Source organism: Nomascus leucogenys, chromosome 2 (genome assembly GCF_006542625.1).
Source record: "Nomascus leucogenys isolate Asia chromosome 2, Asia_NLE_v1, whole genome shotgun sequence".
Taxonomy (NCBI): domain Eukaryota; kingdom Metazoa; phylum Chordata; class Mammalia; order Primates; family Hylobatidae; genus Nomascus; species Nomascus leucogenys.
This window is the reverse complement of record NC_044382.1, coordinates 77,557,258-77,574,116: the sequence shown is the minus strand read 5'-3', so window position 1 is coordinate 77,574,116 and position 16,859 is coordinate 77,557,258. Positions and strand designations below refer to the sequence as shown.

Sequence of the window (16,859 nt, the reverse complement as noted above, 5' to 3'; positions counted from 1 at the left end):
AAATGCTGTTCAGTGTTCCTAAGCATGAGGCTGTGATATGCCTTATGAAGAAAATACATATGTTGGGAAGCTTTGTTCAGGCATGAGTGATAGTGCTTTTGGCTGTGAGTTCGGTGTGAATGAATCAACGGTGTAATAAGGCATCTTTAAACAGAAACACACATACACAAGGTTCTGGGTGGATTGGTTCATGAAAATGTGACCAAAGACTCACAGGCACCTGACCCTGTATTTCCTCTAGGAGCAGTAGTTCCAAATTCTCTAATTCAGAATTCACAGTGACTTTCTAGACCACTCGTGCTGCGAATAATGAGAATCGACTTTAGGTTTTTAAAACAGAGGTTAGCATACAGTATGCACCTTTTATGTGATTGCTATTATTTTTTAAAATTTAAATTTTGCTAATTTGATTGGCACTTATTTAATTACTGAAGAAGAGGCACACTTGTTGCTAGGTTGGCTGGTTGTGTAAATGTAGTTGATGTAGGGGCGTCTAAAGCTGTGTATAAAATGCAGGCGAGTCTGGCGTCCAATGGAAGCAGTTCTCTGGGGTCCGAAGAAGACACTGTACCCTGCATATGGCAGTGTGACATCAGGATTGGGTAAAGGACCAGGCTCAAGGTGTAAGGATGGGCTTCAGTGAAAGCTAAATTAGGGACCTGGCCACACTCCTGCCTTTTAGCCAAAAGACGTGATAATCCTATTGTTAACCTTGAACCAATGCCTGCATTGATATATTTTTTAACTGCATTAGAATATGAAATGATGGCCTTTGAAATATCAGGGGTGAGTGTTTTGAGAACACATCTATTCACTGAAGCAAAACATTAGCCCACCTGGTCTGACAAAAGCTGTTTTCTGATTGTAAATGGATGGTATGAAATCTCTCTCACAAAGCCTGAGAGCCTAAAAACCACTTTTTGTTACACATCAAACAAAGTTTCACACAAAGTGAAATTGCATAAAATTGGGATCTTTTCAGAAAGCCCAGGCTGTATGATAGCAGTGTGTAAACACACGCTTCCTCTCTGCCTTGGCCAGCACGCGGCATGAACTGGGTGTGTTCTTTTTCGCTAATGTGTATTTGAGCCTCAGAATGAGAGCTGCAGAAACTTCCCTGCAGGGCCCCAAACTGTCTCCCCCTCGTGGCTTCTCTAAGTGGATAATGGGCCTGTTAGAGGCTGTTCGTAGACAAACAGCTGGGCACACGCCCCCTGGGCTCTGATTAGAGACGCTTCACTGTGGGAACAGCAGTTCACTCCTGGCTTGGGGGTACAGCAGCCCAGACTCTCAAATGATGAGGAGGAACAAGCCACCGTTTCTCTTTCAGGATATTAAAGCATTTGAAAAGCAAGGACCCCGTGCAATTGAGGCTGGAGCACTTGGAGCAAGGTTTCTCTGTCTATGTCAACGGTGCCAATTCGGAGCTGAAATCGTCACCACGGAAAGCCATTCACTCTGACTTCTCCAGAAGTGCCTCCCACACGGAGGGGACACACGGTGAGCACAGGCCCTCCAGGCTGAGTCTCAGCTCTGTTAATCAAAATTAATTAGGGGCAGGGTGCAGTGGCTCACACCTGTAATCACATCACTTTGGGAGGCTGAGGCGGGTGGATCACTTGAGGCCAAGAGTTCCAGACCAGCCTGGGCAACATGGTGAAACCCTATCTCTACTAAAAATATGAAAATTAGCCAGGCATGATGGCATGCACCTGTAGTCCCAGCTACTGAGGAGGATGAGGCACAAGAATCACTTAAACCTGGGAGGCAGAGGTTGCAGTGAGCCGAAATCGCACCACTGCACTCCAGCATGAATGACAGAGAGAGACTCTGTCAAAAAAAAAAAAAAAAAAAAAAAGGGACCATGGAACCACGTCCTGTGCATGTGAACAACAAACACAAGTTAACTATACCCGCGTGGCCAGAAAGAGAGCATAAGAATGAGAAAGAGAAATCCTGTTTTATTCCTGTTTAAACTAGTCTTGGCCTCTACTACCCCAGAGCAAAGGCAGCCAAAGCAGTAAATTTCTAGCTTTTACATTTCCTGGGTCTTAAGTCAGTACTTTAAGGAAATGTCTAGGGAAATTTTGGATTATATCTGATTTTTCACTTGATATGTCTTAACTTTAGTACCTAACCCCTGTGTAATATTTGATTTTACCACTCATTTCTGCATTTAATCTATACCGTGCATACTTTAAATGGATTTCACGTGCCCTATAAGAAAACCACAGGAAGCTTGTGTGTAATAGAAAAATACCCAACCCAGCCTAGCATAGACACAAAAAATGATTGGGCAGTTGAATGAATGAAACGGCAGAGCACGTGGAGTCAGGATACCACGGGGAAGCCACTTAGTCTCTCTGTGCCTTTGTTTGCTCATCTTTAAAATGGGACTCAGCTAGGCATGGTGGCTCAGGCCTATAATCCCAGCACTTTGGGAGGCTGAGGTGGGCAGATCATTTGAGCTCAGGAGTTAGAGGCCAGCCTGGGCAACATAGTTAGACCCTGTATCTGCAAAAAATACAGAAAGTAGCTGGGCATGGTGGTGCATGCCTATAGTCTCACCTATTCAGGAGGCTGAGGCAGGAGGACTGATTGAGCCCAGGAAGTCAAGGTTGCAGTGAGCTATGACTATGCCAGTGTACTCCAGCCTGGGTGACAGAGCAAGACCCTGTTTCAAAATGAATAAATAAATAAATAAATATTTAAAAAAAGTCAAAACAACAACAAAAGGGCAAGAAGAGAAAGTGATTCCTGAAATGGTTTCCTAGGAGAGCCACTGCAGTTGAACTCAGAGTGTAGCTTGAGCTCCCCAGCCCCCAGGGCAAAGAGGAAACCAGTGGCTCTCCTAGCTTTCATGGTGGAGGCAGACCTGCTGCTGTTAGTAAGGAGAATTCAGCTTTTCCTGGTCCAGGTTTCAGGGAGAAACAGATAACAGGATTCTGTGTACTTGGAACACCAGCAGTACCTTCATTCATTCATTCAGCAAAGAGATACACCCTCTACACTCTTTTACACAAGTGGTGACCTCTTGTACCTACTGTCCTGAACCTTGTTTCTGTAGCTTAGAGACTCTTCTCTGTATATACAGACCTGCCTGATCCAGCCATATATTATACATATTATTCCATGGCATGGATATGCTGGAACTTATTTACCCATTCCTTTTTTGCTCAACATTTAGCTTGTTTTCTGATGTCTTGTTGCCACAACAGCGCTGTAGTCAATGTCCTCATACACAAGACTTTGGGCACACTGATATGCATTTTAGACATGAGTTACAAACCAACCCAGTACTGTGAGCTTGTCATCAGTGCCTCACCAAGTCTCCTTCCCTCGTCTCTGGTGCAGATTATGGACGAAGAACTTTATTTCGAGAAGCTGAAGAAGCCTTAAGACGCAGTTCACGGACAGCCCCCAGTAAAGTCCAGCGCCGAGGATGGCACCAGGTCTGGAGACTGTGGCCCCAGCCCACACTTTAGAATACAGAGTGTGGGTGGCTGTGGGAATAGAAATACAATCAGAGCATTTAAAACCCCCATGGGCCAGGCACAGTGGCTCCTTTATGCAATCCCAGCATTTTGGGAGGGTGAGGTGGGAGGATCACTTTGAGCCCAGAAGTTCGAGACCAGCTTGGGCAACAAAGTGAGACCTCATCTCTACTAAAAATAAAAATAAAAAATTCGCCAGGTGTGGTAGCATGTACCTCTAGTCCCAGCTACTCAGGAGGCTGAGGTAGGAGGATTGAATGAGCCCAGAAGTTGAAGGCTGCAGTGAGCTACAGTTGCACCACTGCACTCCAGTCTGGGCAACAGAGCAAGAGCCTGTCTAAAAAAAAAAAAACAAAAAAACCATCCTATGGGGAGTAGGTGGGTCTGGCTGGGCATGGTAGTGTGCCCTTTCTGCCTATGGAACTGACCTCTGGAGAGACCTCTCTGCTGCACGGCCCTCCCCTTTGGATGTGGCCACTCCAGCCCCACTTGGGGGTGTAGGAAGGTCAGACTCAGAGTCCCATCATGATGACTCATTCATTCAGCTATTTTTTTTATTGAGTACCCACTATGTGCCAGGCACAGTTCTGGATGTCAGGGATACAGTGGGTGCATATAACAAAGCCCCTGCCCCATAGAACTGAGATGCCATTTTGGGTTGCAGCTGGTGTGCTGATGTCAGGAGCTTGCATTTCGGAGCATCTACCCCAGGTACCACACATAGGCTCAGCTCCCATGTAACTCGTCTCCTTTGCCCTCCCAGCAGAACTGTAGAGTATGTTCCAATATTGTCCCTCTTTATAAGGGGCGGTAGAGATGGAGGTTCAGAAAAGTTCAGTGAGTTTTCTAAGGTCAACAGCTAAGAAGCGGCAGAATCAAGAGTCAATCTTAGATCTTTTGCCCCAAATTCTGTGTTCTTGCTCATATAGTTCTGGATATTTTACCTCATAGTCACTCGTACCTTACCGAGGACCAGCAGGTCCCAGCCCCATTAAATGAAGAACGACGAGGTTCACAAACTTGGAAAGGAAAGCTTTATTTCTCAGAAAGGGTGGCAGCCTCCCTCCCGGGTGGCCATTCCGGCAGGCTAGGAAACACATCCTCAGGCCAGAAGCCAGAAACCTGCACTTTGAAGTTCAGACGGTTAAGACGGATTTATGCTGAATAGGTCACCCAATATACATATTCAGTAAGCTGTAGGAGGAGTTATGAATATTTATAAAAGGAGAAATATGCGCATGTGCAGTTGAGCTTCATGCCTCTCTATGGATCCCATCGTCAAAAAATGGCGGCATTAGCAGGATCTGAGGATGGAGGTTTTGGCCTTCTGATGTCAAAAGGCGAATCAGGAGACACGGAAACCCTCACTGTGCATCCTCTATAGAGGGGTCAGAACCACTCCATGGTCAGTGATCCCTTACCAGGAAGAAATGCTGGTCAGTTGTGTAGTAACCACAGAAGGGAGGGGCAGCAGGCAGGCTGGTTGGGAGGGGCAGCAGGCTATTGGTTGATATCAGCGGTGGAGTCTTTGAAAAGGGCTGGTTTCTTTCTTTTTTTTTCTTTTTTTGAGACAGAGTCTCACTCTGTGACCCTGGGTGGAGTGCAGTGGTGTGATCTTGGCTCACTGCAACCTCCGCCTCCCGGTTTCAAGCAATTTTCCTGCCTCAGCCTCCCAAGTAGCTGGGATTACAGGTGCCTGCCACCACACTCGGCTGATTTTGTATTTTTAATGAAGACTGGGTTTCACCATGTTGGCCAGGCTGGTCTCAAACTCCTGACCTCAGGTGATCCTCCCGCCTCTACCTCCCAAAGTGCTGGGATTACAGGCGTGAGCCACCACGCCCGGCCAAAAAGGGCTGGTTTCTTTTTAACCCTTAGAAAAGAAAGCCTCCTGGCAGTTAACAAGGGAGGGGATATAATGAGGCATGTCTGACCTCCCATCCCATCATGGCTGGGAACTCAGTTGTAAGGTTTCTCTGGGGTCCCCTTGGCCAAGAAGGGGTTCATTTAGTTGGCTGGGATCTTGAGATTTTCTTTTTATTTCTCAGCCCTGACTGTACATTTAAATGGCCTAGGGAGGTTTTAAAATATAGATGCTCAGGCCCCACCCCCAGAGATTCTGGCTTGCTGAGGCTTAAGCAGTGTTATTTTTTAAATTACTGTAATTTTTTCTCTTTAAAATTTATTTTTTTACTACATTTTTATTTTTTTATATAAAATAAAATTTAAATATATTTTTATTTATTTTTACATATTTTTTATTTATTTTTATTCACTATATTACCCAGGCTAGTCTTGAACTTCTGGCCTCAAGTGATCCTCCTGCCTCGGCCTCCCAAAGTGCTGAGATTTCAGGCATGAGCCTCCACGCCAGGACTGTTGTTATTTTTTAATTTGTGTTCACCAAGATTGGGAACTACTACCACATACGATTTCACACCGTACTAAATGTATGGGTCTATAGTTAAATGCTTTCATACCCTTTATCAGCCCACCCACAATAACCCTGTAGGTCAGAAAATGTCCTCATTGTGCTACTGAAGAAGTCAAGGCCAAGAGAGGTAAGGTGACTTCCTCAGAGTTGCATAGCTACTAAGGAAGAGGGCAGGCTGGGATTTGAACTCTGGGCCTGTGGTTATAAACCCAGTGGTCTTTCTGCCTCCCCACAGGGGCATCTTCAAGTCATTGATTAATTGGGGAAGGGTGTCCCTGCCTGATCTCAGTGTTGAGGAGCAAGGCCTGGAGGACACACAGCCTGGAGGCCTCCTTTTGTCCCCTGCAATGAATATTAATTTGTTGCTAATGAGGCCTTTCTCCACTTCTCACTTAAGACAGTTCTTCTAGTTGTTTTGAGAGCCTTCTATTATCAGGAGCCATATTCGTGTCTTATATTGTGGCTTAATAGCTGGCCCTAGAGTCTGTGCAATTTAAAAAACTTAGCCTAAGATTAATTAGCATCCTCCTCAGTCTCTCCTTGTGGTCCCACACTTCACAGGGCCTAATCATAGCTAATTTCCTGATTTCCTGATGCCTCGAGGGCTGTAATTGTCCTTCTACACTGTATCAGTCAGGGGTCAGGCAGTGCCTAACAGCAGAGACCACTCAGGCTATTTTAAGCAGAAACAAATGCGGTGCAGGGAGTCGGGTGCTTATGACGTCCTTGGGCTAGCATGAGGAGTGGACTCTGGGCTAGGCCTCTAGGAATGGCGCCTCAAAAGCGTGGCCACTTAGCCTGGGCCTGCCAGGAGAGCGGCTGCCTAGGACACCGTTGGGAAGGTGGGGTATCAGCATCAGGAAGGCGTCACCTTAGCTGCAATCCAGGAATCAGGGAGTTACTGCCCCAGCTGTTGGCCTCAGAGTGACCCCACGCCTGCTAGGACAGCGCTATGAAGACCCTGCCCCACAGCGTGGCCAGCCAGTCAGGAACATTGTGGAAGAACTCGATGCCCTGTGCTGAAACAGAGCAACTGAAACAGCCAACATCTATCCCCCTCCTCTCCTCACCTCACTTCTGCTTTCCCTGGCTCGTGTGAGGCCATCTGATTGGCTGAACCTAAATCACACCCAGAACCCAAGCCAAAATGTAACCATAATAGGTCCATTGCATGATGCTGGCAAGTCTATACACATAGACACCGGGTTTCAGCAGAGAGAGAGGTCTAATTGTAGGGCCGCTAAACGAGGAGATGGGAAGAAACCTCAAATCTGTCTCCCAGAGGAGTTTGGGGCCAGTGTTTTTAAGGGTTTTGGAGTAGGCTGATGTGTGGAGATCATTGATTGGTGGAAGAGTGCAGGGGGAAGTCACGGGACAGGGAGATGAAGAAGCTGTGTTCTCACGTGGATCCCGTTCTTCTGTGGGGGCCTTGAAACTGGCTAGCGTCAGTTGTTTTGCTGGAATTTAAGATCTGAAAAACATCTTAAGCAATTCTTAAACAAAAGCCTTAATGATTCTACAGTCAGAAATCTATAAGGAATAATGGGAATGCTAATGGTCAGTATCCAGTGAATTTCAGTAACAAGGAAGTGGGTCAAAGTGCAGTGATTAATGCTGAATTATAACTATATTCTGTGAGAATTCTTGTTAACCCTGTGAGGACAGCTTTAGAAAGGGAGTCTGGGAAATGCAGTATTTGGCTTTCTGGCCTCTACCCCCCAGAAAGGCTCCCCAGGAGGAGTGTGGGATGGGTACCGAGTGCCAGCCCCCTCCAGTCCAGAGCATGGACTCTGCTCCACACACCCAAGCCTTTGGGAACCACTCTTAAAGATAGACACAAACCAGGGAGCATTCAAAAGTGGTGAATGAACTACAACATGTGTCATGAATGAAATCATCTGTTAATTTAACAGACATGTATTGATACCCAGCAGGGCCCAGGCACTGTGCAAGGCTCTAGGGTTCAAAAAAAAAAAAAATTCAAGAAGGCTCAGTTCCTGCCTTTGAAGCTCGGGCTGTGAAGACATGGGGACTGCTTAACTGGGAGGAGGGTGTGACACCTAACTTCAAATACATGGATGGCGGGCCTGGCGGGGTCCAGAAGTTAACCACTTGAAGTGTGGGTCAAATCTGCCCCCAGATAATGGTTGTTGGGCTCACACAGCTTTTAAAAGACTTTTAGAAGCTTGCCAACATTTAAATTAACAAGATTTTATATTAAAAATATATCTAGCCAGGTGCAATGGCTCATGCCTGTAATCCTAGCACTTTGGGAGCCCGACGAAGGAGGATCACCTGAGCTCAGGAGTTCAAGACCACCCCAGGCAACATAGCGAGTCCCATCTCTACTAAAAATAAAAAAATTAGCCAGGCATAGTAGTGCACACCTCTAGTCCCAGCTACTGAGGAGGCTGAGACAGTTAGGATCGCTTGAAGCCAGGAGTTCAAGGGTGCAGTGAACCATGACCGCACCACTGCACTCCAGCCTGGGGGACAGAGCAAGACCCTATCTCAAAATCAAAAATCTAGATTTCTTCTTCCCTGGAAGAAATGGAAAAGTCTGGCCCCCACGCTGGGCCATCCTCCTCCCCACTAGGCAGCCAGCAGCAGGAGCCAAGTCCAGCTGCTGTGTTTGGACAGGGCATGAGCCTTCCTGTTTGCCAAAGTCCCCACCACTCCCCAGAGCTTCAGTGGTGAGGCTGAGTGGTAGCTGTGGTTTATTATCAGATTTAGGCTATGATTTCTCTTATCTCGTGTTTCCATTTCCCACCTGGTTCTTTGGGGCATTTGAATTTGTAGCCCCAGGAGAGTGGAAGGAATGGGCTTTGGACTGCTCACTGGCTGTGAGCCCTGGAGCTGGCTGTGTAACCTCTCTGAGCTATGTGCGTGTAGCCTCTGTGAGCTGTGTGCACTGGAGCTGGCTATGTAACCTCTCTGAACTGTGTGCCCTGGAGCTGTCTGTGTAACCTCTCTGAGCTGTGTGTCTTGGAGCTGGCCATGTAACCTCTGTGAGCTGTGTGTCTTGGAGCTGGCCATGTAACCTCTCTGAGCTGTGTGCCCCAGAGCTGGCCATGTAACCTCTGTGAGCTATGTGCTCTGGAGCTGGCCGTGTAACCACTCTGAGCTTTGGTTTCATCATCAATGAAACCTCCCAGGGCTGCTGGAGGGGAGCGTGTGCAGCGTGCATTACAGGTGGTCTGTCGGCAGGGGCTGCCTGCTGCTTCAGGTGGGAACAGGTGACAGACAAGTCCAGAGGAATGGCTAAGAGCACAGACCCTGGAACCTTCCAGCAGCCCCAGTGCAAAGCCTTGGCTCCACCTCCTGCCAGCTGCACAGTGGCTAAGATGCTTAACCCCTCGGTGCCTGCTCTCTCATTTGTCATGTGGGGTTGGTAATGGTAATTAATGAGGGCAATTAATGAGGATCAGAGGGGCCCGTGTTTGGAGAGAAGCTGAAGCAGTGCCTGGCACAGGAGAAATAGTGAATGATGCTGACTGTTGTTGTTTTAATCAGCAGAAGGGCAGATGGGGAGGGCAGCTCAGCCTGGAGGCCTCAGGGTTCTTCACTCTAGTATGTTCCTTTGCTCACTCATACTTTACTTCATTCATTCCGTGCTCATGTATTGAGCACATACTCAGTTTTGGCACTTACAGATGCCAAAGTGAGGCCAGCCCTGCTCTCCTGGAGCTCATGTTGATGGGGAGTGGGTGGGAAGGTTGGGAAGGGAAAAGACCAAAGGCAAGCAAGCGAGTTGGAGGACAGCGCTATGAAGGAAAGACAGAGGACAGCAGCCTGAAAGACAAGGTGTCGGGGAAGCGCACCTTCAGCGAAGGTGGGCAGCACAGCCTCCCAAGGGGCCGCATCGCAGCCAGGGCCTGAGAGTTACCTGGAGCCAGCCCCGGAAAGATCTGTGGCTGGGGGAGGGTTTCAAGTGAGGGGACAGTGACAGCAGCGGGCACTGGGCACAGGCTGAGAGGAGGCAGGACGATTAGGACAGGGTGGCAGAAAGGGTGGGGATGAGGGTGTCAGGGTTGCAGGTAGGAAGAACCGGCCATGCAGGGCCTAGAAGACCATAGGAGGAAGTTTGGATTTCAATCTAAATGTGAGGAATTTCCAAGAGGGTTGAAACAGTAGAGCGCCACGTTTGGGTTCATGTGTGCAGAAAGGATCGCCCACAGGAGCAAGGACCAGGAAGCCTTTGAAGCAGGGCTCCCTCTCTCTCCACCAACCTTCCCCAGCCCCCGTCCTTGCACTTCTGTTCCCTGTCCCTGAGCTGCCGCCAACTCGTAGCTTCAGTGTTCCCCTGATCCATCGTGCCTTCTCCACGCGTGGTTTTACACTCCCTCCATATTTGTTAGTTGAAAATTTCCAAGACAGAGACAGTCTGAATCTCTCAGCTCATCCCTTTCTCAGGGCATGGCCTGGGCTGCTGCTGCTTAGCCTGGATGAGGCACCCCCTCCTACCTCAGTCGGCTATGACTAGAGCCCCTCAGAGACCAGGTCATTTGGTGCAAACCCTGCCTGCCCTGGCCACATGAGCAGGAACCATGAGTCCTGTAGCTTCTTGTCAAGAAGGCTGGAGGTAGAACAGTGAACAGACTGGGCGTGCCAGCTATACCATTATTACCTTCATGAGGAAGATGGGCTGGATTGGTTTGCTCTGGCTCCAAGACGTGGAGTTAAGTCCAAAGTTTCTCCATGGTAGAGAGTCCATGGAGACAGAGTCTTGGGTGCATAGGATGGAGAGGAAGCAGTCTTTCTATCCTAACCCTTTTGGATGGGCTCCTGCCATGCTTAGAGGCAGCCGGGGGTAGGCAGAGTGGTCAAGGCAGCCAAGCCCCCAATGGCCAGTGGCCAGTTCTCAAAAGCTACTCCACCAAGAGAGGGACCACAGTCCTCTCACAGTCTTGGGGTTTCATTTGTAGGGCCGTGCCAACCAGGAGGGATCAGCAGGGCCACACGGTCACCTTGTGTATTCACATTGGTCAGCAGGGGACACCATGGTGGGATGCAGTGGTCCCAGTGCACAGTGAGCGCCTGCAGTCCCAGCCTTATTCACAGTCCACACAGCCCCCTTGCCTCCCCATTCACCCTCTGTACTCTCCTCCTGGCTGTCTTGCTGGAATTTTTTTTTTTTTTTTTTTTTTTTTTTTTGAGACAGGTTCTTGCTATGTAGCCCACACTGGTCTTGAACTCCTGGGCTCATGCGATCCACCCACCTTGGCCTCCTAAAGTGCTGGGATTACAGGTGTGAGCCACTGCCCCCAGCCCTGAAACTCTCTTGAATTACACACCCTGTTTCTACTGACCAAGCCCAATCCATTTACCGCCTCCAGGAGAACAGGTTTCTCTTCTTATGGTCTCACCCAACAATAAGAAAGCACATTTGGGTAGAGCTGCCCTGACAGGAGGGGGCTACATCAGGTGCACTGGCCTCCAGATCCCTTGACCAGAAGGTCACAGAGTCATCCCAACTCTGGCTGCTGGCCAAGAAGCCGATGACCTCCACCTGTAAAACCCTTCCCAAGCCCCTCTGATTCCTGGGGGTTTGGGGAGGATCATGGCGATGGCTGTGTTGGGCTCCCGAGCTGCCGCCTTCCCTGTGGAATGGGCTGGTGGTGATGTGTGGCCTCTTGTTCATACTGTCCTTTTTCCCCCACCACTTCTGGGCCTTAGATCTTTCTGCTGCTATCTGTGGATTAAGATTTATGGCTTCCTCAGCCTTGTAATACTTGGGTGGACAGCGGCCTAATCAACAGAGCTGTCGTTTACCAAAATGCTGTCAGATTTGATGAACGTCATCGGCTCTTAGCATTAAATTGCTAGTGAAGGGATTGGCCTTTCAGCAATTTACTGTGGGGTGAGCTTTCCTTAAAGGTCTCTAAAGCAAGTTCATTATTAAAGCAGAGGCTTTGCTCTCACTCAGCCACCATATCCTGTGTCCTGTTGTGGCCTGTGCAGCTTCAGCACCTTCAGAAAATCTCACAAGTAAAAATGGGAAGTGTTGGGGACCCTGTCTCTTGTTATCTTCCTTCTGAGTTCTGAAACCCCTGCAGTGAGGACAACAAATGAAACAAGCCATAAAGCATTGGCCTTTCCAGTGACTTTGCACAACACAGACTGTCAGAGTGGGGAGCGCTGCTATTTCTAAGAGATCAGACAAATCAGGGATGAACACATGAAGTCAGCCGGACCTCCCCACCCTAGACCTGCCTTTGTCAGTGTTTTAGAGCTCTCCTACCTCTAGAGGGAGCCATTTGCATACTGCACAACCCAACCCGCACAACCATATGGGGCAGCCCCCAGCCTTGCTCTTTTTTTTCTACTTGACAATAAGCTTTAATGCACACCTTTTGGAACACTTTGCGAAGAGGGGTGGCAGATATGAACAAATAACTCTGGGCATGAACTGGGCTGAGTGTGGGCCGGGTATGAAATAAGCTGGCCTTGGGCTGCAAAAAGGAACATGGATTTGGGGGTGTCAGGGCTTTTAAATCCTCCTCCTGCGTATGATTGATACTGCAAGGGTCTACCCAGGTCTGGGTGCTGCAAGTGGGCAGAAAAGAGCAGCCGCTTCAAAACACCCACTCAGGTACAGCAGCGTGCCAAGCGGGGAGCCAGCCAGGTGCACAGTCATCATCCCTTGCAAGGGCGTGGAGGTGGGAGGCAGGGAGCTGTGCACGGCCTGGGGGGCTGGGTTGGAACCTGCCAGCCTGGGCTGCTCACTGGAGGTGAGCCTTCCGTGTGGGCAGGGCTGCTTTCAATCTCCTCCCAGTGGTGGCAGAGGAGCCTCCCTGGGGCTGGGGGCGGGAGAGCAGGCCAGATGGAGGGACTATTTATTCCCCTCTCCAGCACCCACTCAACATTAGAAACTCTTTCTGGACCACATTAATTTTGTCACATGTTGCTTCATAAACACATTTTCCCATTATGTGTGTTATGTGACCTCCTTGAGGGCAGGGCATTGGTTTTTAATTTTTTTTTTTTTTTGTATCTTCCTGTGTTTTCAGAACCTTGTATGCAGTCGGCGCTCAGTAAAAGATTGCTGATTCAGTGCCTTAATGCCGACTGCAAACATGGGTCCTGACACCTCTGCAAGGTGAGCAGTGGTGCTAAAGGGAAGATGGGAAAACCATAGACGAGATAGAGGCCGGGCGCGGTGGCTCACGCCTGTAATCCCAGCACTTTAGGGGGCCGAGATGGGTGGACCACCTGAGGTCAGGAGTTTGATACCAGCCTGGCTAATGTGGTGAAACCCTGTCTCTACTAAAAATACAAAAAAATTAGCCGGACGTGGTGGTGAATGTCTGTAATCCCAGCTACTCGGGAGGCTGAGGCAGGAGAATTGCCTGAACCCAGGAGGCAGAGGTTGCAGTGAGCTGAGATCGCGCCATTGCACTCCAGCCTGGGCGACAGAGTGAGGCTCTGTCTCAAAAAAAAAAAGAAGAGAGAGAGACCTGGGCTTTCCTTGAACATTAGAGCTCTCTTTCTTGCTTTCAGATCAAATCCAAGGCTAGCAGAATTGTTCATCCTGATTCTTGGTTATCTTAAGTTCAGGCACATTTGGGTCCAGGAGCTCAAATGATGTAATGACCTATTCTTCTCTCTCAACGCCCCCGTACCCCATGTGGTACCAAGACAAGCCACCAACAGCTGCCCACTTAGGTTCCGCCACCCTGCTACCACATCTCTTCCATGCCCCAGAACCAATCACCCAATCACTGGGGGCCAGGGGAATCGCATGCTCTGATTGCTAGGCCTGGGTCACGTGCTTCCACCCGTTGGAAGGACTCAGTGCCATGTGAACCTCTTGGGGCTCGGGCAGGAAGTGAGGAGCAAGACACCATCTCAAAAAGCCAAAACAGGGTGCTTTTACCAAACACAGGGGAGTATGTGCTGGACAGGCAGAAACAACGGCTTCCACCACAAAGCCTTGTCGATCTCCTGATCTCATGCTATTGGAAATTGAATATGCGTGCGTGTAAACCTGGGATACTGCTCAGGTTCACATTCTGATTCCCGAGGCAAAGAGGGGCCTGGAATTTTCATTTCTCACAAATTCCCAGGAGATACCAATGCTGCTGGTCTGCGGACCACACTTAGAGTACTAGTCCAGGCCCCCTTTTTCTGGACAAAGGACTAGAAACCCATGGGGAGGCCAGGCCGCACCCTAGGCCCTGGCCAGTGCTGGTGAGTCAGGCAGCTCCTCAGGCCTGGGCCCCGTGCCCCGTGGTCCCTCCTCCTTGCCCCCTCTCGAGCCATCTCTTCCCCAGCTAGAAGGCCTACTGGTATTTGGATGTAAATTGAGTAGTTTCTGGGGGGGAGGGAGGAGCATGCTCTCCTGGGAGGTATGGTAGAAAATTGTGCACTATTCACAATAGCAAAGACTTGGAACCAACCCAGATGTCCAACAATGATAGATTGGATTAACAAAATGTGGCACATATACACCATGGAATACTATGCAGCCATAAAAAGTGATGAGTTCATGTCCTTTGTAGGGACATGGATGAAGCTGGAAACCATCATTCTCAGCAAACTATTGCAAGGACAGAAAACCAAACACCGCATATTCTCACTCATAGGTGAGAATTGAACAATGAGAACACATGGACACAGGAAGGGGAACATCACACACCGGGGCCTGTTGTGGGGGGCCTGTTGTGGGGCCTAAAACTTAAAGTATAATAAAAAAAAAAAAGAAAATTCAAATCAGTGATGAACTTCAAAGCCTTTACAGCTTCATCACAGTCGAGGCAGGAAGACCTCCAGGAATCTCTGGGCCTGGAAACCCCCAGTGTTGGTTATATGTTCCGGGTAGTGCTTTCCCTCCACAGGCCCTAGCGCCGAGGCTAACACATGTGCTAAGAGCAAGTTGATAGGGCCTGGGAGGAAGCTGCGCCATATGTGGAGCTGGAACCCCGGGGCAACATGGGACAGATCGTCAAGAGATTGAGCAGCAGAGGAGCAGAGAAGGTGAAAACAGCAGGGGGCACTGGGAGTCCAGAGGGGCATCTGCAAGCAACCCATCTTCTATAGGAAGGCGTGGCCATGCACTTTCCTGCTGCACCCCGCCTCCTCCCTGTTCTCCCAGGCAGAATCCCTAGCTGCTTTTCTTCAGCCCTTTCCACCATCTCTCTAAGATCTTTTCTTCAAATGATCTGTAGCTCAGCCCCTGCCTCCTTTTTTGTGTTAGATATGCTTGAGAAATTCCCTTTTTTTTTTCTTTTTTCTTTTCTTTTTGTTTTTCTTTCTTTCTTTTTTTTGAGATGGAGTCTCGCTCTATTGTCCAGGCTGGAATTCAGTGGTTTGATCTCGGCTCACCGCAAACTCCGCCTCCTGGGTTCAAGTGATTCTCCTGCTTCAGCCTCCCGAGTAGCTCGGATTACAGGCATGTGCCACCATGCCGGCTAATTTTTTGTATTTTTAGTAGAGACGGGGTTTTGCCATGTTGGCCAGGCTGGTCTTGAACTCCCGGCCTCAGGTGACCCGCCTGCCTCAGCCTCCCAAACTGCTGGGATTACAGGTATGAGCCACCACACCTGGCCAGGGAAGTTCTCTAATCCCATTCCAAAGGCCACTGTAGCCCAGGCTGGACACATTGTTTTTTAATTTTTTTTTTTATTTTATTATTATTTTTTTTTTTGTAGAGACAAGGTCTCACCATGTTGCCCAGGCTGCTCTCAAAATCCTGGTCTCAAACAATCCTCCCACCTCAGCCTCCTGAAGAGCTGGGATTAGAGGTGTGAGCCACCACACCCAGCCCAGGTGGGACACATTTATTCTTCAACATGCCTGCTGGGGGCAGTACAGCGTGGTGATTTAGAACAAGAGTTCATCCACAACCACAGCCCTTGGGCCAAATCTAGCCTCAGCCCATATTTGTAGATAAAGTGTTACTGGAACACAACCATGCTCATTTCTTTAGTCATTGCCCGTGGCTGCTTTTGAGCTGCAATAGGATTGCTGAGTATCCTAACAGAGACCATATAGCTTGCAAAGTCTAAAATACTTCTGGCCCTTTACAGGAAATGTTGGCCCATCTTTGGTTTAGTGTCAGGCCTGTGATTAGGCTGTGCAACTTCCTCGCTGTGTGGCCTTGGGCAAGTGGCCTACACCCTTGTGACTCAGCTTCCCTCTTGGGTTGCTCTGAGAACTAAATGAGCGGCCAGGCACGGTGGCTTACGCCTGTAATCCCAACACTTTGGGAGGCCAAGGTAGATCACTTGAGGTCAGGAGTTCGAGACCAGCTTGGCCAACTTGGCAAAACCCCGTCTCTACTAAAAATGCAAAAATTATCTGGGCCCGGTGGCAGGCACCTGTAGTTCCAGCTACTCAGGAGGCTGAGGCAGGAGAATTGCTTGAACCCAGGAGGCAGAGGTTGCAGTGAGTCGAGATCACACCACTGCACTCCAGGCTGGGTAACAGAGTGAGACTCTGTCTCAAAAAAAAAAAAAAAAAAAAAAAAAAGAACTAAATGAGTGAATGCACCTGAGTGCTTGGAGTGGCACCCAGTGACATGGCACATAGTGTGAAAGCATTGATGGGGGTGCAGGGCATTGTGAACTTGGATCAGAAAGGAGTTCTGTCCAAACTGCTAGAGTTTGGTAGGTCAGTAAGACTCTGACATCATTTTCTTCATCATCTAGATAATCCTTATGTTTACTAAACCTGCAGAGAATTGAATATTACAGGGGGTGAAAAGTTCTAACTCCAGGGCTTCAAGGGAAATGCATGCCCTAACTACCACCACCACCCCCCACTTTTTCTTTTTTATTTATTTTTTTGCTGCTTCTAGGACCAGTTCTAGGAAATTGCTTTTTCTAGGGCCAGTTCCTCCCTAGTCCATCTTCCAGAGACATAATCTTTTGTTTTTGTTTGTTTGTTTGTTTGTTTTTTAAGCAGGGTCTCACTCTGTTGCCCAGGCTGGA

General features: G+C 48.7%; 1 protein-coding gene across 1 annotated transcript in view; it reads left to right on the top strand.

Moving 5' to 3' along the window:
• Positions 1 to 16,859, top strand: part of KIAA0556 (KIAA0556 ortholog) — a 234,233-nt gene that overhangs the window by 77,487 nt on the left and 139,887 nt on the right. Inside the window, exons 4-5 of the mRNA XM_030799359.1 lie at positions 1,331 to 1,500; positions 3,355 to 3,452. Coding sequence (XP_030655219.1) covers positions 1,331 to 1,500; positions 3,355 to 3,452 — 268 coding nt within the window. The remainder of the gene's footprint in view (positions 1 to 1,330; positions 1,501 to 3,354; positions 3,453 to 16,859) is intronic.